Here is a 20,382-nt window from a genome sequence, read left to right as displayed (position 1 = left end):
CTCTCCTTTCAGTTAGGATTCCGTTTGGTTTTCTCCCTGATCTTCCGTGTTCCCGTATCTGCGTTAGGAAATCCTTATTCCTTCAGTCTCCTCTCGTGGCCCAGTGACGCTTTGTCTAATCATTGTGCTCTGTCCTCCGTCGGACTTTGGCATTGTCAACCTGAGCTTTACAGTCAAATTCTAGAATGATCTCGCACAGGACGAGGTCATTTGGTCCGTCATGCCCGTGCAAGCCCTCTGGTGGAGCTACCCAATCAATCCCACCTCCCTTCTCTTCCCGAAAAGTGAAGTTTTACCTTCAAATACCAACCACTTTTCTTCAATCTGTTTCTGCACCCTTTGCCAATCACAACAACTAGTGCTGTTTTTTTTTTGGGGAGAAGAATTTCTTTTCTTGTATCGTAGAAAGTGGCCGGAATCGAACCTGGGTCTCTGGCGCTGTGAGGCAGCAGTGCTAACCACTGTCCCACCTCTCTGTCCTAAATGGGCCACTACCCAGGTACTCCTCGTTCCAGATTCTCCTACACACTAAAATATGTAAAATATACAAATTACGTTTTGCCTCTAAAATGGGGCAATTTTTCAGACTGATCTTTTTATCTGATGGTTGGAATGTGTTTAGAAAGGAGAATTTTCGGTTAGCTTTGTTTATATCGTAACCAAGTCTGCTTCTTGGCACAGACGCACAGTGACAGAGGCCGCTCGGCCCATCGATTATACACCAGCTGAAAATTGAGCTGCCCAGCCTAATCTCTCACCTCTGGCCTGTAACCCTGCAGGTTATGGAACTTCAGTTTTAAATGAGATGAAGGTTTTTGTCTCTACTGTCCTTTCAGGGCAGAGAGTTCCGGACCTCAGCAACCCTCTGGGTGAAAAAGCTTCCCTCACCTTCCCTCTAATCATTCTCCCGATCACTTTAAATCTGTCACTGACCTCTCTGCCAAAGTAAACAGGCCTTTCCTATCCACGCTACCCGGGTTCCGCATAATTTAGGGAATCTCAATCAAATCTCCCCTCAGCCGGCTCTCTGTAACGGGAAGAACCCCAGTCTATCCAACCTTTACACACAGCTGCAATTTTACCAATCCTGGGTGGCAAAATCCTCATAAATCTCCTTTCTTGTATTTGCCCTAAACCAATGCTGTCTGGTTAATCACCATCAAAACAATTTCATAAGAACATAAGAAATAGGAGCAGGAGTAGGCCATCTAGCCCTTCGAGCCTGCCCCGCCATTCAATAAGATCATGGCTGATCTGTCGCTGCTCAGTTCCACTTTCCCGCCCTCTCCCCATAACCCTTAATCCCCTCTCTTATCAAGAACCCATCAACCCGCGTCTTAAAAATATTTAGCGAGGCAGCCTCCACCACTTCAACGGGCAGAGAATTCCAGAGATTCACCACCCTCTGAGTGAAGAAGTTCCTCCTCAACTCCGTTCGAAACCGCCCCCCCCTTTATCTTGAGGCTGTGCTCCCTAGTCCTACTGTCCTTTCTGAGCGGGAAGAGTCTCTCCACCTCTATCCTATCCATCCCATTCATCATCTTATACGTCTCAATGAGATCTCCCCTCATTCTTCTAAACTCTAACGAGTACAAGCCTAGTTTATTCAGCCTCTCCTCATAGTTCAACCCCCTCAACTCCGGCATCAGCCTAGTAAACCTCCTCTGCACTCCCTCCAAGGCCAAAATATCCTTGCGTAAGTACGGCGACCAAAACTGCACACAGTACTCCAGCTGCGGCCTCACCAATGCCCTATACAGCCGCAGCAAGACCTCCCTACTTTTATATTCAATCCCCCTCGCTATGAAGGCCAGCACCTGATATTAAACTATTGTCGGGTTTTCCTCAATCCAGTCGTTAGAATAAAACCTTCTTTGCTCCAAGGAGGAGCCTGGCCTCTGAATCCCATTTCATAGAATCCCTACAGTGCAGAAGGAGGCCATTCAGCCCATCGAGTCTGCACTGACCACAATCCCACCCAGGCCCTATTCCCGTAACCCCACATATTTACCCTGCTAATTCCCTGACACTAAGGGTCAATTTAACATGGCCAGTCCGCCTAACCTGCCCGTCTCTGGACTTTGGGAGGAAAAAAGTTTATTAGTCACAAGTAAGGCTGACATTAACACCGCAATGAAGTTACTGTGAAATTCCCCTAGTTGTCACACTCTGGTGCCTGTTCGGGTCAGTGCACCTCACCAGCACGTCTTTCAGACTGTGGGAGGAAACCGGAGCACCCGGACAAAACCCACACAGATACGGGGAGAATCTCGGATCTACACAGTGAGAAGTCTCACAACACCAGGTTAAAGTCCAACCAGTTTATTTGATAGTAAACCCACAAGCTTTCGGAAATACTGTTCCTTCGTTAGGTGTGTGCAAGGTTCTGATCAGAGAAGGGGCTTGTGGGTTTACTATCAAATAAACTGGTTGGACTTTAACCTGGTGTTGTGAGATTTCTTACTGTGTTTACCCCAGTCCAACGCCGGCATCTCCACATCAAGACTCTACACAGACAGTGACCTGAGGTCAGAATTGAACCCGGGTCCCTGGTGCTGTGCCAGCATCCTGCCCCTTTCTTCGGGTTTTTGCCTGTGACCCCGGTTATACCGGAGAGGGCAGGCGGGGTAACCTCTCCTCCGGATCAGCGGTCAGTTCTTTTTAATTATATTCTCCCTCTGCTAACGGAATCGTTTTGTTCCCCTCTCACCAGGTCCCGCTGCTGCAGACGGGCGACATCATCATTGACGGTGGGAACTCTGAATACAACGACACAACGGTTAGTATCGGACCTTCCAGAACCATCCGGTTTAACACACAATCTTAATACCCATCTCTCGGTCGATGTGGGGGGCCGGGGTGGGGTTTAGTTGGGGGGGGGGAGACTGGATGGGGGAGGGAAGGAGGTGGAATTCAATCCCCACTCTTAAAGTTGTGCCTGCTGGTGTTATTTCTGTTACGATGGCCATGCCAGTAATTCGAATGGATTTGGTTTATCTAAACATGCCGCACTGTGCAAGGCCCTCCAATAAATGGTGCTGCAGCATCACTAGTGGTGGGAGGGTATAATTACACCACCATCTATTTACATTGGTAATCTCCATGATCCGTGTGGATTATGGGAATATTAAAACTGACACGCGTGTCACAAAACGTGACTGAGTAACTTGATGAAACTTTACTAATTATTGAAAGATTGTGGTGAAGTTCCTCCAGATGTGCAGTATTTCTGAGAAGTGTTTAATGGAGAACCTACAATTCCCCCTTTTTCCCCCCCCCAAGCTTCTGGCAATAGTTTGTAACTTTCTTTATTCTATCGATTTAGTTTTTTTTCTCCTGATTTTAATAAACAGCGATCCCAAAATCTGTAGTTATTAAATCCAAAAAAAATCTGTAGATAAACTGTGTGCAAACCTCTCCAAAAGATTGTTAACATTTAAGTGTTTTTACGTTTTGCCTGTGTGGAATCCCTACAGTGCGGAAGGAGGCTATTCGGCCCATCGAGTCTGCACTGACTCTCTGATCGATAACCTCCGCACCCCCACTTCCCTCCCAGTAATCTTGGGACACTAAGGAGAAATTTGCCCTGGCCAATCCACCTGACCTGTCCATCTTTGGACTTCTTGCCTAAATTGTACAACATGGAACCGTCCCAGCCGGCACTGTGAGCTGGAACGGAACGTCCCAGAGGCAGTGAAAGATTTGGTAAATGCTGTGCTGCTCCCGGACTCTTTAATTGTTGAACGAAACGGTGTGTCTGTCGGTGCTGGGATGTGAACAATGTTCTTTATTTCTCCCCCCGCTAGAGGAGATGTAAGGAGCTGAAAGCCAAGGGCCTGTTATTTGTTGGAAGTGGTGTCAGTGGTGGAGAAGATGGTGCCAGATACGGTCCTTCTCTAATGCCTGGTGGTCACAAAGAGGCTTGGTATGTCGTCATCCGGTTAATTACGATTGCTTCCTGTTATTTTTTTAATAATCCACAAAAATGCGAGTATTTCTGAACTGTTAATATCTGGAACTGAACTCTGGCTATACTGATTAATCTGTGAGGTGCTTCTGATATAAAATATCATCTTTAGTTGCTTTTCTCATATTCCTCTGTTAGTTAGTGCTTTAGTTGAAGAGGATTTTCCCACTCCAACAGCTTCTGTGACGGTGGAATGCTGAGCTGTCCCTTCCACTGGATGAGTTTCGTGTCCACACCTCGAGCATTGTTACTGACTAACCCAGAGTAACTTTATTCTTTGGGCCTGATACCCAGTCTGAGTGTGGGGCCGGTGAGGGACAGGACATCTCCGCTTATTTACTATGGCCACAGTGAGGGCTACAGCTCCAGTCACTGGCTTGCCCAGGATGGGGGACGATTCTGTTCCCATCAGGATGATTTGCTGCTCTTCAGAACCCATCGCCTGACCAAGGATGGAAGGATTGTGGGGAAGGGGGGGGGGGGGGAACGTAGTTATTCCAGGCAGCTCACCTACCAGCCAATCACAGATTGACATCTGAAGGGATCCTGGGGGAGGCTCTGTTGTCCAAGGTTGATGATCTGGTAATAATCTGGAGCAGGGGAGATGAAAAACTCCACAATCTGGGAGTTGTAAATTGTAAATCCTTGCTATAAAAGTGCAGCAAAGGTTAACTTCTTCACTCAAAGAATCTCTGGAATTCTCTGCCCGTTGAAGTGGTGGAGGCTGCCTCGTTGAATATATTTAAGTCACGGGTAGATAGATTTCTGATAGACAAAGGAATTAAGGGTTATGGGGAGAAAGTGGAACTGATCCACTTCAGATCAGCCATGATCTTATTGAATGGCGGGGCAGGCTCGAAGGACTAGATGGCCTACTCCTGCTCCTATTTCTTATGTTCACCAGACCAATGTCTGGAATGGCAGACCTGTCCAATGAGGAGAGACTAAATTGGTTAGGATTATATTCACTGGAGTTTAGAAGAGTGAGAGGAGACCTCATAGGAACTTATAAGATTTTAACACGGTTAGACAGGGTAGATTCAGAAAGAATGTTCCCAGTGGTGGGGGGAGTACAGAACTAGGGGTCATTGTCTGAGAATAAGGGGTAAATCTCTCAGAACTGAGGTGAGGAGAAATTTATTCACCCAAAGAGTGGTGAATGTGTGGAATTCAGTCCCACAGAAAGTAGTTGAGGCCAAAGCATTCTGATTTCAAGAAGAAATTAGATATAGCTCTTGGGGTTAAAGGGATCAAGGGATATTGGGGGAAAGGGATCAGGATATTGAATTTGATGACCAACTGTGGCCAAAATGAATGGCGCAGCAGGCTCAAAGGGCCAAATGGCCACCTCATGCCTCTAGTTTCTATGAGACAGTGCATCCTAATCTCCTGTGTGTGGGACTGGACACTCCTTCAGCACTGATCAGCTGTGTTCAGGTTAGAATGCTGTCAGCAAAATCTTAACCGATTTTTGTCATTCTGAGAATTCTGAATGTGTTTTCAGTGAGATTGCACACGAACGTGTGAATTGTCATCCTCTCTGTCCCAGTAATGATGCAGTGGGAAGCACTGAGCAGGTGGGAGAGGAACAACCTCATTTCAGAATGGGGTTGGAGAGAGAGAGAGAGGTGGATGCTTGAAATCTCAAATGTGATTGAAACAAAGATTGGGAGCAAAGAAAAATTTGATTTATTATTGTCCCATGTATTAGCATACAGCGAAAAGCATTGTTTCTTGCGTGCTATGCAGACAAAGCATACCGTTCATAGAGAAGGAAAGGAGAGGGTGCAGAATGTAGCGTTACAGTCACAGCTAGGGTGTAGAGAAAGATCAACTCAGCGCGCGGTAGGTCCATTCAAAAGTCTGACAGCAGCAGGGAAGAAACTGTTCCTGAGTCGGTTGGTACGTGAGCTCAGACCTTTTTCCTGACTGAAGGTGGAAGGGAGAATATCCAGGGTGTGCAATGTGGAAAATAAAATAAAATGTGGGATTCTCTTTTTTTTTTTACACGCGGTGCTCGACTGCAACCAAGATTTAACAAAATTCGGGAAGAATTCGTTCACCCAGGCTAGGAAAGGAAATTTAACACAAAGTTTGGTTAATGTTGATGAAACTTTGCAGTAAATGCCAAGTGTGAACTGTGATGTCCGTAACGTATACCCTAATTCACCGTGCTGAAGGGTTCGCTTTTATAAAAAATCGTGTTGCTCCCGTGTGATGATGGATAAGTATAAAGTTTAAATCAGGAATCCTCTATCAGCGTTCATCTTTTATAGGAGAGGTGTTTGTTTCATTTGCCCTGAGGTTTTCAGTGTCTTGGTGACAGCTTCCAGTGATTTTTTTTTGTTGATTTGATTTATGAGTCTTTCACTAGTTGCGCAATGCGGTGTTGCTGGGAGAGGGGAGGGGAGGGGTGGGTGTCTGTGTGGACAGATTAGTCAGGTTCAACTCTGCTTTCTGATCCACTTCAGATCAGTCGTGATCCTGTTGAATGGCGGGGCAGGCTCGAAGGGCTGGACGGCCTACTCGTGCTCCTATTTCTCATGTTCTTATGTTCTATCTACCTCTCACAGGCCTCACATCAAGGACATCTTCCAGAGCATTGCTGCCAAGGTTGGGACTGGCGAGGCCTGTTGTGAATGGGTAAGTCTCAACTCAGTCTCAAGTCTGTCTGAGCGTTGCTGAAAAAACTTGTCAAAGTTTTTCACCTTGTGGGAGAAATCAACAGATTTATTCTGAGAAGGTTCAAACTCCAAGATTCAAGAGTGAGACATGTTTCAGTTCTGTAAAGGGACAACATTTGCTAAATAATTCTCTGTGCTAAGAATCACCCTGACACCCAATGTAAGATTGTCAGTCGGGCTGGCCGTGTACTGGCGCTATGCATGCTAACATGCAAACCTGTTCTTTGCAGATAAAGATGTGTTGCACCTGTTTCAGAGAAACAAAACGCGTGACTGAAAGCTGTTTACTGGTCAATCCCTGGGAGCAATGCCTTGACTAATCAGAGTCGAGCTGTCTGGTTTTAAATTTCTCGCAATTATCGGCAGTTAACTGTCAGTCATCATCAACTGGTGCATTTTTCACTGCAAAGTCTCTACTTGCCAACCAATCTGTGCACTCTTTTCATACAGTATAACTTTGTCGATTTCCCTTGCATTGTATTCTTGTGAAATGTCCTGATAAGTGAAGGTGAAAAACTGTGGCAAAAATGGTCCTTTCTTCAGTAACTAAATTTTCATTTGCTTTTTGACGAATGTAATTGTGCTTGTGTATGTGCAAAATATCAGCCTGTGGAGTAGAATTTTGTTATCCTTTTTTTTATCCTCTCATGGGATGTGGGTGTCCCTGACTGGGCCAGCGTTTGTTACCCATCCCTGATTGTCTTGAACTGTCTCACTGGGCCATTTCAGAAAGACAGTGAAAGAATCGACCACGTTGCTGTGTGTCTGGAGTCATATGTAGGCCTGACCAGGTAGGGATGGCAGATTTCCTTCCCTAGAGGAGATTAGTGAACCAGGTGAATATTTCACAGTGACCGTTGCTGGTACGAATTTTCAATTCCAGATTTTTGTTAATTGATTTTTAATATCATCAGAGGCTGTGGTAGGATTCGAACCCGGGTACCCAGAGCATTAGCCTGGGCCTCTGGATTTACTAGTCCAGTGATATTACCGCTGCATCCACTTGGGTTTTTTTTTCCCCATAATTCCAGCATTGCAGTAAGAGGTTAGACAATTTTGAAATTAACATGATCATTAATTACTTTTTTTTTATATATTGGGTTCTCTTTTCTTGCTGAATTTGATAGAGATTGCAGCAGTAGATGTATAGTTAAATTGTAACGGTGTTTTGTAGTTTAGTGAAGCCCAGATGGAAGTGGTTCTGATCTATGTTTGATCTCTCCAGGTGGGCGATGACGGAGCGGGTCACTTTGTCAAGATGGTGCACAATGGTATTGAGTATGGGGACATGCAGTTAATCTGTGAGGCTTATCACCTGATGAAGGATATTCTCCACATGGACCATGACGAAATGGCGAAGGTTAGCATGCTGTATCTGTGCTGTTGTAGTTCCCTTCCAAGGACACACCTCTGCGTAATCCAGGCACCCCCAGGATCTGAAACATTGATTTCTCTTGGTCTAAATGCTAATTTAGTGCTCACCATTATTGAGACTAGTTTTCAATTCCAGATTTTTATTAATTGAATTTAAATTCCATCAGTTGCTGTCGTGGGATTTGAACCCATGTGTCCCAGAGTATTAGCCTGGCCGTTTTGGATTGAGTTCAGTGACACTCTGCCACCATCTCCCCTTAGTTTGAATGGAAAATCTCAATTTCTTCTTGCGTGTCCAGTGTTCTGAATAATATTATTTGTTATTTTGTTTTCCATTATCTGGGTGACAGGGTGGCACAGTGGTGAGCATTGCTGCCTCACAGTTCCAAAAACTCTGTTCGGTTCTGGGTCACTGTCTGTGTGGAGTTTGCACGTTCTCCCTGTGTCTGCGTGGGTTTCCTCCAGGCGCTCCAGTTTGCGCTCTCAGCCCAAAGGAGTGCGGGTTGGGTTGATTGGCCATGCTAAATTGCCCCTTAGAGTCCTGGGGTGCGTATGTTAGAGGGATCATGGGGTAAATATGTGGGGTTAGGGGGATAGGGCCTGGGTGAGATTGTTGTCGGTGCAGCTTCGATGGGCTGAATGGCCTCCTGCACTGTAAGGATTTTATGATTTCTTTGTTTCGAGTTTTAATGAACAATGGTAGCTTAAAATTCTTTAATTTTTACTGGTATTTTTGAGATGTAGAATTAAGTTGGTGGCGAATGCCGATTGTCGTCGTTTGTGTGGCTGGTTATCAATAAAAAGGGGGGAAGAAATTGGTCTGTTGTTTTATTCCCCCCCCTCAGGCATTTGAGGAATGGAACAAGACGGAGCTCGATTCATTCCTGATTGAAATCACGGCAAATATCCTGAAATTCCGGGCTTCCAACGGGTGTACCCTGCTGCCCCAGATCAAAGACTCCGCTGGGCAAAAGGGCACCGGGAAATGGACTGCTATCTCTTCACTCGAATTTGGGGTGCCGGTTACACTCATTGGTAAGGAAGTGTTGGTTTGAGTGCTGCTAAGTCGTGGTATCTGTAACTACACCTGTTGGTCACCACCTACTGATGGTCGCCTAGTTTAGGGTGAAGTTTGTGTAACCTGGAAACCGAACACTGACAACCTGCCCCGACCTCTATACAGGTTAGAGGGATAAATACATGGGGTCACAGGGTAATCCTGGGTCAGGGTCGGTGCAGACTTGATGGCACAGTGGCACAATGGTTAGCACTGCTGCTTCACAGCACCAGGGACCTGGGTTCGATTCCCAGCTTGGGTCAACTGTCTGTCCAGAGTCTGCATGTTCTTCTCATGTCTGCATGGGTTTCCTCCAGGTGCTCCGGTTTCCTCCCACAGTCTGAAAGACGTGCTGGTTAGGGTGCATTGGCCGTGCTAAACTCTCTCTGTGTAACCGAGTAGGGACCAGAGTGTGGTGACTAGGGGATTTTCACACTAACTGCATTGCAGTGTTAATGTAAGCCTACCGGTGGCACTAATAAAACTTTAAAATGGCCTCCTGCACAGCACTAGGGATTCTACGACCTGCCCGTACAGGTCAGCAAGATCCCATGTTTGATCCCTGGACCGAGCAGAGCCTCTGAGTGAAGGAGAGGTGAGAAGCTCCAGTCTTGTAGGAGGGAGCAAGATCAACCAGTGTCTCTCCGGGGACCTCTGGAAAGTGTGTGTGGACATTTGGGCGAGATTAATAGTGTCTTAATTTTTATTGTTCCTTTTCCACTTCCTCACACAGTTTGCATTTATATAGCACCTTTCACTGTCTCAGCATCCCAAAGTGCTTTACAACAATGAAAACTATTTGAGTCACAGCCGCTGTTATAATGGCGGAAATGTGGCAGCCAGTTTGTGCACAGCAAGCTCCCACAAGCAATACTGTGATAAATGACCTGATAGTTTTTACTGATGTTGATTTGCTGGATGAATCTTGGACAGGAGGTTGGGAGAAACAAACCTTTGATTTGACGTGTCTTAAGTTTCCTTAGTACTTTTTGTTTCTGTTCGGGCCGTTCCCCCTCCTTTTGGGGAGCTGCCCCCTTTTTCTTTGTCCGAATGTAATTTAAGTTTGTTTACTTGGTTCGACCCGAAAGACCGAGAAGCAGAGTTAACGTTTTGAGTAGGCGTGAGTCTTCAGGGCTAAAGAGAGGGAGAAATGTGCTGGGTTTGAACTGGAGAAAGTACAAGGTCAGGGGAAATAGACGAGGAGAGATTGGGCAAATCTGTCACAGACACAAGGCAAAGGAAGTGTTAGTGTTAAAGACCAAAGGAGGTGCTGATGGTGGTATAAAGGTAAAAAGGCAGAATGTGTTAACAGAGCAAAGGTCCGGATTCTGAAAATAAAACTTAAGAACAAGTAACAGCTGGCCTTGTGTGGGGGGGGCATTGGGATTCAAAAACAGATGGAGGAGAGAATTCATTGCCTGAAGCTGATGAAGACAGTGTTAAGTCCGGAAGTTTGTAAAGTGCGTTCTGCATGAAGGAATCTTTACTTCCAGCTGAGGAGGGTCTCAGTTTAATGTCACATCTGAGAAAAGGCATCTTTGGCAGTGTAGTGATACTCTCTGAACAGCACACATTGTGATGAGAAGCTGAAACCCACATCTTTCTAACCTAGAGACGTGAAGGTTTGAGCTAATAAGCACAGCCAGTAGGATTAACTCTCATCCTCATAGAATCCCTACAGTGCTGTAGGAGATCATTCAGCCCATTGAACTTGCACTGGCAACAATCCCCAGACCCTACCCCGTAATCCCACGCATTTACCCTGCTAGTCCCCTTGACACTAAAGGGCAATTTAGCGCGGCCAATCCATCTAACTCTCTCTTCTTTTGAACTGTGGGAGGAAATCGGGGGAAAGCCAGGCAGACGTGGGGGTGAAAGTGCAAACTCCACACGGACGGTGACCTGAAGCTGGGAATCAAACCCGGGTCCCTGGCGCTGTGAGGCAGCAGTGCTAACCACTGGGCCACCCAACATCTTAGAGGGGGAAAGAAGAGTGAAATGGAGTAGAGAATGGAAAACAATACACACATCACAAAAACTAACAACACTGCCAGCGTTCATTTGGAGAGAGAATTGAAATGGGGGGGAAAACCTGCCCTGAATCTTGGTTAGAGCACACAAGAGAGTTCTGGTCTCAGTGTTTATTTGAAAAAAAGGATAGAGAAAAATGGGAAATTTGTAAAAAGATTTACAAGGTTGACAGCAAAGCTGAAAGGCTGATAGACATTTCTGTAGATAAGACAAGGTTGAGAGGTGACCTGATGAAGGTTTTTGATATGAAAGTGTACAATGCGGTAGATGTAAAGATGATCCCAATTGTAGGGGGCTCAAAAACTAGGAGTCATAAATATAAAATCCTCCTGGCCAAGGACCTCCATTGGATGGCTCCATAAAGAACTGCGGTGCTTTGCCATTGGGCATTTTGGAAGGATTTACAGGCTGCTGTTTGACCATGTTATAAATCCATGTGTTGTGATGTCCCATCAAGTCCTGAAGCTGGATTTGAACCTGAAGCTTGGATCAGAGGCAGGAGGCCACCCACTGTGCCCCAAGACCTCCCAAATATAGCACGGGCATTAATAAATCCAATAGGGAACTTGGATGAAACCTCTACCCAGGGAGTGCTGAGAATCTGGAATCCAGGGAAGGTTCCGGATTCCACGAGGGACAACAGAGCAAGGTTTACCAGGATGTTGCCTGGTACGGAGGGTGTTAGCAGTGAGGAGAGATTGAATAGACTGGGATTGCTGTTCCTGGAAAGATGGAGGCTGAGGGGGGGGGCGACCTGATAGAAGTTTATAAAAATGCTGAGAGGGATGGATAGGTTGAACAGTTGGAAGCTTTGTCCCAGAGCAGAAATGACAATTACAAGGGGGGAAAGGTTCAGTGGAGATGTGCCGGGGAAATAGAGGGAAGCTCAATAGGTGCCTGAGGGAGGGAGGAACAAGAATACACTGATGAGGTTTGATGAGAGTTGGGTGAAGTCTTGTGTCTGGGATAGGTTTGAGCTAATTGACTTGGGTTCCTGTGCCACAAACTGTCTGTAACCAGCGTGGTTTATTGTTTAGGTGAGGCTGTCTTTGCCAGATGCCTGTCCTCTCTGAAAGATGAACGGTTGATAGCTGCCAAGAAGCTATCGGGACCTAAAGACCAGAAATTCTCTGGGGATAAGAAGAAATTCCTGGAAGATATCCGCAAGGTGAGGTTATTGAAGAGTTGTTTGTGGTGTGTGCTGTGTTTCAGATCTACAATCTTGGTGCTAAAACCAGGTGAGGAAACGTGCAGGCAGTTCGTCCCCCACAGTCTTGGTAAGAATCCAGGTGTGTTTTTGGGGACAGTGGTGAGATACGTGGACTCATCCTGGTTTGTTTGCTCAGTTACTGACCGTGTCGAGATTTAGGCCACATTCCGATTTGACCAGCTGGTCTTTGAGAAGGATTTTCCGGATGATTCCCGTGCCCTTGGCATCATCCCAGCTTCCTGGTAACCATGGTGGGGCTGGATATCCAATGAGGATAGGGTTGGGCATGTGATGGAATAATCTGCCCTCACCCACAGGCCAATAGACAAATTAGGCCGATATGGGAATTGAACTCACTCTGGTGGCACTGTGCATCATCCAGGACTGCACAAGCAATTGCATTTGGCCAGCACGGGGATTGAACTCATGACCTCACTGTTGTTAGCACCGTGCTCTGACTATCTGAGCTAAGCAGCCACTGACATAAGCAGCCTTCACTCTACCTCAAAGCTCCCCGCAGGGGAACTGAACCCTGCTCTCCAAGATGACCGGCTGAAGGAGAGCTGGCTCGCAATCGTTTACAGTATCGCTACACCACCAGCTCCTTAAGGATGGCCGTGGGTTCACTTCAAGGAAATTCACACAGCTGTGCTGGAGTCCAGAAGTGGAATCGATTCGGGTTGCCTAGCAACCTAACTTTTAAATGAGTTAAGGTGTGAGTTAAGGTCTGTGTGTCTGTTTTGGGATGAATCACTACCCTGCGTCTAACTTGATGCTACTGTTATGAGCAGCACAGAGGTTAGCACGGCTGCCTCACAGCGCCGGAGACTCAGGTCACTGTCTGTGTAGAGTTTGCACATTCTCCCTGTCGGTTTCCTCCCACAGTCTGAAAGACATGTTGATTAGGGAGCATTGACCGTGCTAAATTCTCCCTCAGTGTACCCAAACAGGCGCCAGAATGTGGCGACTAGGGGGTTTTCACAGTAACTTCATTGCAATGTTAATGTACGCCTACTTGTGACACTAATAAATAAACTTTTAAACATGATGTTCTTGTGTGAATTGTTCAGTTTAACAGCCCCAAGTACAGGTAAAGGTTGCTTGTCTATAATCCGATTTCATAAGTCATTGTACAGGCGAGGGGAAGTTTTATCGAGCTCTCACGGTGTAGTCCGTGTGTATATTTAAAGTGCTGAGTATCTTTATGTCCTGTTTACAGGCTCTCTATGCTTCGAAGATTATCTCCTACGCCCAGGGATTCATGCTGTTGAGACAAGCAGCTAAAGAGTTTAGCTGGTCTCTGAATTATGGTGGGATTGCCCTGATGTGGAGAGGCGGCTGTATCATCAGGAGGTGAGCAAAGCAACCTGCATTTATGTAGCGCCATTGCAACGGGATCTTGTTCAGTTGGGCCAGTGGGCTGATAAATAGCAAATGGAGTTTAACTTAGATAAATGTGAGGTGATGCATTTTGAGTAAGTCCTGCTGTGGTTCAATCTACCAATTAATGGTAGGGCACTGGGGAGAGTTATAGAACAAAGAGATCTCGGAGTACAGGTTCATAGCTCCCTGAAAGTGGAGTCACAGGTGGACAGAGAGGTGATGAAGGCATTGGACGTGCTTGGTTTTGTTGGTCGGATCATTGTATACAGGAGTTGGAATGCCTTGTTGAAGTTGTACAAGACATTGGTAAGGCCACACTTGGAATATAAAATAATGAGGGGCACAGATCAGCTAGATACTCAACATCTTTTTCCAAAGGTGGGAGAGTCTAAAACTAGAGGGCATTGGTTTAAGGTGAGAGGGGAGAAATACAGAAGGGTGGTGAGTGTCTGGGACAAGCTGTCAGAGGTAGTAGCAGAGGTGGGTATGGTGTCTTTTTTAAAAAAGTGTTTAGACAATTACATGGGTGAGGTGGGTGTAGAAGGATATGGGCCAAATGCAGGCAATTGGGACTAGTTTAGTGGTTAAAAACTGGGTGGCATGGACAAGTTGGGCCAAAGAGCCTGTTTCCATGCTGTAAACCTCTATGACTCTCTGGCACAGTGAAAGATCCAGAGGGGCTTCGCAGGACTGTTACTGAGTAAAGTTCCACAGCTGAGCAAAAGCTCTCAAATGGGTGGGGGCCAAGGAATGAAATTGTACATAACTACCTGCTGTCGATTATCGTACATAATTTTAAACATTAGAATTCTTCACAAATCTAATAGGAAAAGATTAGACTTTTCTTCAGTATGGGATTTGGATGTTGTGAGCTTCATGAACTTCGGAAGGGTAAATGTCTTCAAGTGAAATTTGGGATTTGTAGATTTCAGTCGATCCTGCATCAACTCAATTCAAACTCCTGTATGTGATTCTGTAATTTTCAGGTAGTGTTGCTGCAGTTATTGTGCTGTATTGGGGCGAATGGGATCAAAGGTTATGGGGAGAAAGCAGGATGAGGCTATTGAGTTGGATGATCAGCCATGATCGCGATAAATTGGGGAGGAGGCTCGAATGGCCTCCTGCTCCTATCTTGTACGTCTGTCTTTGGGTATCTGACACTGCATTGAAGCTCGGGTTCCTCTGGAACAGGATGTCTTTGCCAGCTATTTTCATGCACGCATGCCCATTGTTTTTAAAAGGAAGACTGTGTTACAGGAAAGTATCTGTAAGAATTGTTTCTCTTTCTTCAGTGTCTTTCTGGGAAAAATTAAAGATGCTTTTGATGCAAATCCTGAACTGCAGAACCTGCTTCTAGATGACTTCTTTACCAAGGCTGTTCAAGATTGTCAGGTATTTACACACTTAACTGAAGCAGTTTTAATGTCATAGAATTATTATTTAAATCTAAACTTGTATAAATACATTGTGGCAATAAAAAAGTGAGAAGAATCTCTCAGAATCCCTACAGTTTAGGAGGCTATTGGGCCCATTGAGTGTGCACCAACTCTTATCCAGGCTGATGCTAAGTCCCCATATATTTACCTCCTACCTAATCCCCCTAACCTACACATCCTGGGACATGAAGGGACAATCTAGCATGGTCAATCAACCTAACCCACGCATCTTTGAACTGTGGGAGCACGCAGAAGAAACCCACGTAGACACGGGGAGAACGTGCCAACTTCACACAGTCACCTGAGGCTGAAATTGAACCCAAGTTCCTGGCGCTGTGAGGCAGCAGTGATAACCAATTTTGAAACAGTACTCGCTATAAACTAGCATCTCTCTCACTGTGGCCAATGCTGAGTGATCCACTGGTGTACAATTTTGAGACAAATCTATCTCACTTCATTGTGACCTGCTGATGTGTTACTAATTCCCTTGAACAAAGGAAGCCATTAGTGTGAAAAGACTTTCCCTTTGCACAAAGTCAGTGAGTGTAAACAGGCTTTGGAATGTTCTAGTATGTCTTGCTTTTCCAGCGCTTTGGACTGAGTTTGGTTTTGGATTTGGGCTGCGTTCACACAGCAGTGTTGGTGTGAGGCTTAGGCTCCTTTCGCAACTGACAGAAGGGCGGTACAGCGGGCACAGTGGTTATCACTGCTGCCTTACAGCACGAGGGTCCCAGGTTCGATTCCAGCCTTGGGCCACTGTCAGTGCAGAAACTGCACATTCTCCCCGTATCTGCGTGGGTTCCCTCCGGGTGCTCCGGTTTCCTCCCACAGTCCGAAAGACGTGCTGGTTAGGTGCATTGACCAGGCTAAATTCTCCCTCGGTGTACCCGAACAGGCGCTGGAGCGTGGCAACTCGGGAATTTTCACAGTAACTTCATTGCAGTGTTAATGTAAGCCTACTTGTGACTAATAAATAGACTTTATCAACTTTAAAATAATGTCATACGGACAAAATTCTTAAACCTTCAGATGGTGTCTGTCGGGAGAGAAATAGGGTTAACGTTTTCTCAGTTAATTCAGTTTCTCTCTCCACAGTTGCTGCCTGACCTGCTGAGTATTTCCAGCATCTGAAAGCATTTTGCTTTTGTAAAATTTCTCTGCCCACCAAACCCCTTCGCTTGTCCTCCACTAATTCTCTGAGTTGTGCGGCTTGGATTTTTCTGGATTAACGCTGAATGTTGTGTCTGCAGGAATCCTGGCGCCGTGTTGTCAGCACTGGGGTACAGATGGGCATTCCAATGCCTTGTTTCAGCACAGCTCTGTCCTTCTATGACGGTTACAGACACGAGAAGCTGCCAGCAAACCTTATACAGGTAAAGAAACGACAGGCTGTGATATTTATAAATGCCTCCTTTTTTGTGTAGTATGGACATAATGGGCTGAAAGGCCTCTTTCCGTGCTGTAAAGCTTGATGGATGGTATTTTACCATTTTTAGCCTGTTTTGGGTGGGCGTGGAACTAGGAAAGTTTCAGATCCGTCTTTTGGGTGTGTTTTCAGGTCCCCCTCCTAGCTGTCTGGCTGCAAAATTCTGAGCCAGTCTGTTACTTGCTGCAGAAGCCTGTGGGCAGGGCTTAACATGCCCGAAAGCCTGCACTGGGAGCTAGTGCGCACGTGCAGGCCTCTGATGCTGCACATATGCATTAGCAGCAGCAGCAGGGGTCTGACAGAGTGGTCAGGCTCTTGCTACTGCCTGCAGGCAGCCTGAAGCAGCAATGGCGGGGGCCAGCGGCCTTAGATGGAGCCCCTGCCGACTCCCTGCTTCCTCCTCCACTGATCATTGCAGAGTGGCAGCGGGCCCCTCCCCTCATTAGTTACTGTCCAGTGGGCATTGCCCAGGTGCCAGGTTGGCACTGCCAGTCTGACACTGTCCAAGGTCTTGAGTTAGATAATCAGCCATGATCATAATGGCAGACCCCTTACCTCCTGGGTCACCAGCTCCACCAGCAAGGCCCTGTCGACTGCTCCCCGTTCATGGGGAAAATGTTTATTCTTCACCAGTGAGAACCTTCCCCGGCGAGGGCATAAAGGGGACCGATCCCAGATGAAAGAACGCTGACCTCGCTAATGACATCTAAATGCTTATTTTAGTACATTAACCCGCCTCTCTCCCATTTCCGGCAAGAGGCCAACTGCACTGGAAATCCTACTGTTGTAAAATGGCACCGGTCACAAAAACCGGCACCAATCACGCTAATCGCTTTGTGCCCCACTTTAGGACTGTGTCACATCCAAAAACAGGTGCAACACGATGGTAAAATCCTGACTGATGACCCTCCCCTCCATCTTGGGGACATCATTGAACTCAAACCATCACTAGTTACATTGGTGTCTCATATTTCAGCACATCATAAACATTGATGCTGCAAGATACTAACAAAGGATGTTTATACTCTAGAGGGAGCGCAGAGAATGTTTACCCGATTGATTCCTGGGACACATGAGAAGAGATTGAGTCGATTAGGATTATATCCACTGGAGTTCAGAAGAATGTTAGAATTCAGAAACTCTAACAAGACCTGACAGGGTAGATGGAGGGAGGATGTTCCTGATGGCGGGGGAGTCCAGAACCAGGGGTCACAGCCTGAGGATACAGGATGGACCATTTAGGACTGAGATGAGGAGAAATTTCCTCATCCAGAGAGTGCTCAGTCTCTGGAATTCGCTACCACAGAAAATTGTTGAAGCCAAAGCAGTGAACGTTCTCAAGGAGTTAGAGCACTTGAGGTGAAGGGAATTAAAGCGCATCTGGGTTGGGGGGGAGATCAGACTTGTTAGATAATCAGTCATGATCATAATGGCAGAGCAGGCTCAACAAGCTCTTACTTGCTATGTTCCTATGTAAAGAGAAAGCATGTTTCCCTCCCCCCACCCTCTTGGCAACAGAAGCTCATACACTAAAACTGTCCAGGGTTTGACTCTTGTGTTTTTGCTGGGGATTGGGTTAGATCTGGAGTTTGATTTAACCTGTTGGGGAGAGGTTGAGGATTGAGTTTGTTAGCTCCACGCGGTCCATTAATCTAATCTGTTTTGCCCCCAGGCGCAGAGGGATTACTTTGGTGCCCACACCTATGAGTTGCTGTGCAATCCGGGGACTTTCGTTCACACAAACTGGACAGGCCACGGTGGAAATGTCTCCTCCTCTTCGTACAACGCCTGAGCTACAAACAGCAAACACTAAAACATTTTGGTAAAATAACATTCCATAAGAGTAGATACTTTAAACAAACAGAGACTGTAATTTTGGCCACTGTAACTTGAGGCAATTCCCTGCTACCTTGTGCCGGTGTCCCTTTTAGATGTAGAGGTGCCGGCATTGGACTGGGCTTAACACAGTAAGAAGTCTCGCAACACCAGGTTCAAGTCCAACCGGTTTATTTGATAATAATCCCGCAAGCTTTCGGAAACCGTGTTCCTTCGTCAGGTGAGTGGAAGGTTCTGATCAGAGAAAGGCATATAAAGACACACACAGTTTACAGTATTCTGTAAACTGTGTGTGTAAACAGAACGCAGTATTCTGTAAACTGTGTGTGTCTTTATATGCCTTTGTCTGATCAGAACCTTCCACTCACCTAACGAAGGAACACGGTTTCCAAAAGCTTGTGGGATTATTATCAAATAAACTGGTTGGACTTGAACCTGGTGTTGTGAGACTTCTTACTGTGTCCCATTTAGAGCCTGGGAAATTAACTTACTGTTGAGTTTTCAGTAGGATCCAAATCTTTGCGACTAATTGAAAAGTTTTGATGAATAATAAAAATCTGTCCAAATTGTGACTGTTGGCTTTCAATTAAAACCTAATTATTGCTTCCCTGCAGTAACTGTACAAAGGTAACATTTTAAGAGTAAAAGTGTCATAGACAAGGCCAGTGTGTTTTGTCCATCCTTAATTGCCCCTCGAGAAGGTGGTGATGAGCTGCCGTCTTGAACTGGCTGCAGTCCATGTGGTGTAGGTACACCCACAGTGCTGTGAGGGAGGGAGTTTCAAAATTCTGACTGTGACAGTGAGGGAACGGCGGATACATTTCCAAATAGAGGGCAGTTGAAATGGACAATAAATGCTGGCCTTGCTAAGGACACTTATCCCAAGAACAAATATATTTAAAAATAAAGGTCAAATTGGGGTGTGGCTTTAGAGGGAAACTTACAAGCAGTATTTCCACCTCCCCCATATGTGTGCTGCCCTTGTCGTAGAATCCACTCATTAACCCCATCGGATCTGCAGCGACTCTCTGACAGAGAATCTTACCCAGGCTCCCTGTAAGCTCACACACTTACCATGGCTAATCCATCTAACTGCACATCTTTGCCCTTCTAGACAACAGAGTGTGGGGATGAAAGGTGCTGTTAAGGGAGTGTTAGTCATTTCCTTTTTGCAGTGCATTTTGTAGGTGTCACACACGGCTGTCACTGTGTGTCGGTGAAGAGGGTGCCTTGTCCTAGATCTGATGTTTTGCTTTTTCTGTAACCTTTACTGATCAATAAAATTCTCCAAACTGCATGAAAGTTTTTATTTTGATTCATTCATGAGCATCGCTGACAGGGTGGATTTGCTGCCGTCTGGGGATGGAAGGTGGGGGAAGTGCCCTCTGTAGGGATGGGCGAGGCGGGGAGCACCCTCTGCTGGGGACGGGCTGAGGGAGAGCCTTCTGCTGGGGGTGGGCCATGGAGGGAGGGGGGGGTGTCCTCTGCAGGGGACAGGCCAGGGGGAGGGGGGAGCCTTCTGCAGGGAATGGGCCAGGGGGAGTGCACTCTGTGGGGAAAGGCCAGTGAGGGGTGGAGGGGGGGAAGCACCCTCTGTAGGGATGGGTGGGAGGGCATGCCCTCTGTGGGGATGGGCGGCGGGGAGATGGGCTGGGGATGGGAAGTGGGGGAGTGCCAAGTGGAGATGGAGTTCTGGGATTAAAGTGTGCACCAGACGAGTAAAGATTGGAGCCACTAAGGCCCCTACATTGAGTGGTTTGAATGATCAGAGCTGCAGGATATTTAACGTGGTGAAAACGGGGACCTGTCGCCTTCGTGTAAGTGAGGAGAACATTGGCATTTCAGGAATTTTTGGGAAGCTGGAAATTAAAGGGCGCAGTCACTTCTTGAGGTGAGAGCCGCTGTTCCACACCTTCTCAAGGGACCTGAGTGAAGATCAGAATGTTGGTACCTATCAGATGTGGGGAACAGGCCCTGT

At 46.4% G+C, this 20,382-nt stretch overlaps 1 protein-coding gene across 1 annotated transcript in view; it reads left to right on the top strand.

The window, feature by feature from the left end:
* The window catches only part of pgd (phosphogluconate dehydrogenase), a 31,037-nt gene extending 12,490 nt beyond the window's left edge, over positions 1-18,547 (top strand). The window contains exons 4-13 of the mRNA XM_080215369.1: positions 2,714-2,779; positions 3,807-3,925; positions 6,541-6,610; positions 7,877-8,011; positions 8,871-9,060; positions 12,151-12,281; positions 13,543-13,676; positions 14,999-15,098; positions 16,393-16,515; positions 18,241-18,547. Coding sequence (XP_080071495.1) covers positions 2,714-2,779; positions 3,807-3,925; positions 6,541-6,610; positions 7,877-8,011; positions 8,871-9,060; positions 12,151-12,281; positions 13,543-13,676; positions 14,999-15,098; positions 16,393-16,515; positions 18,241-18,360 — 1,188 coding nt within the window. The 3' untranslated portion in view covers positions 18,361-18,547. The remainder of the gene's footprint in view (positions 1-2,713; positions 2,780-3,806; positions 3,926-6,540; positions 6,611-7,876; positions 8,012-8,870; positions 9,061-12,150; positions 12,282-13,542; positions 13,677-14,998; positions 15,099-16,392; positions 16,516-18,240) is intronic.
* Positions 18,548-20,382: the final 1,835 nt, after the last annotated feature.

Source organism: Carcharhinus amblyrhynchos, chromosome 30 (assembly GCF_965287045.1).
Source record: "Carcharhinus amblyrhynchos chromosome 30, sCarAmb.v2.hapA, whole genome shotgun sequence".
Classification (NCBI taxonomy): domain Eukaryota; kingdom Metazoa; phylum Chordata; class Chondrichthyes; order Carcharhiniformes; family Carcharhinidae; genus Carcharhinus; species Carcharhinus amblyrhynchos.
This window is presented reverse-complemented; position numbering and strand designations above follow the sequence as displayed.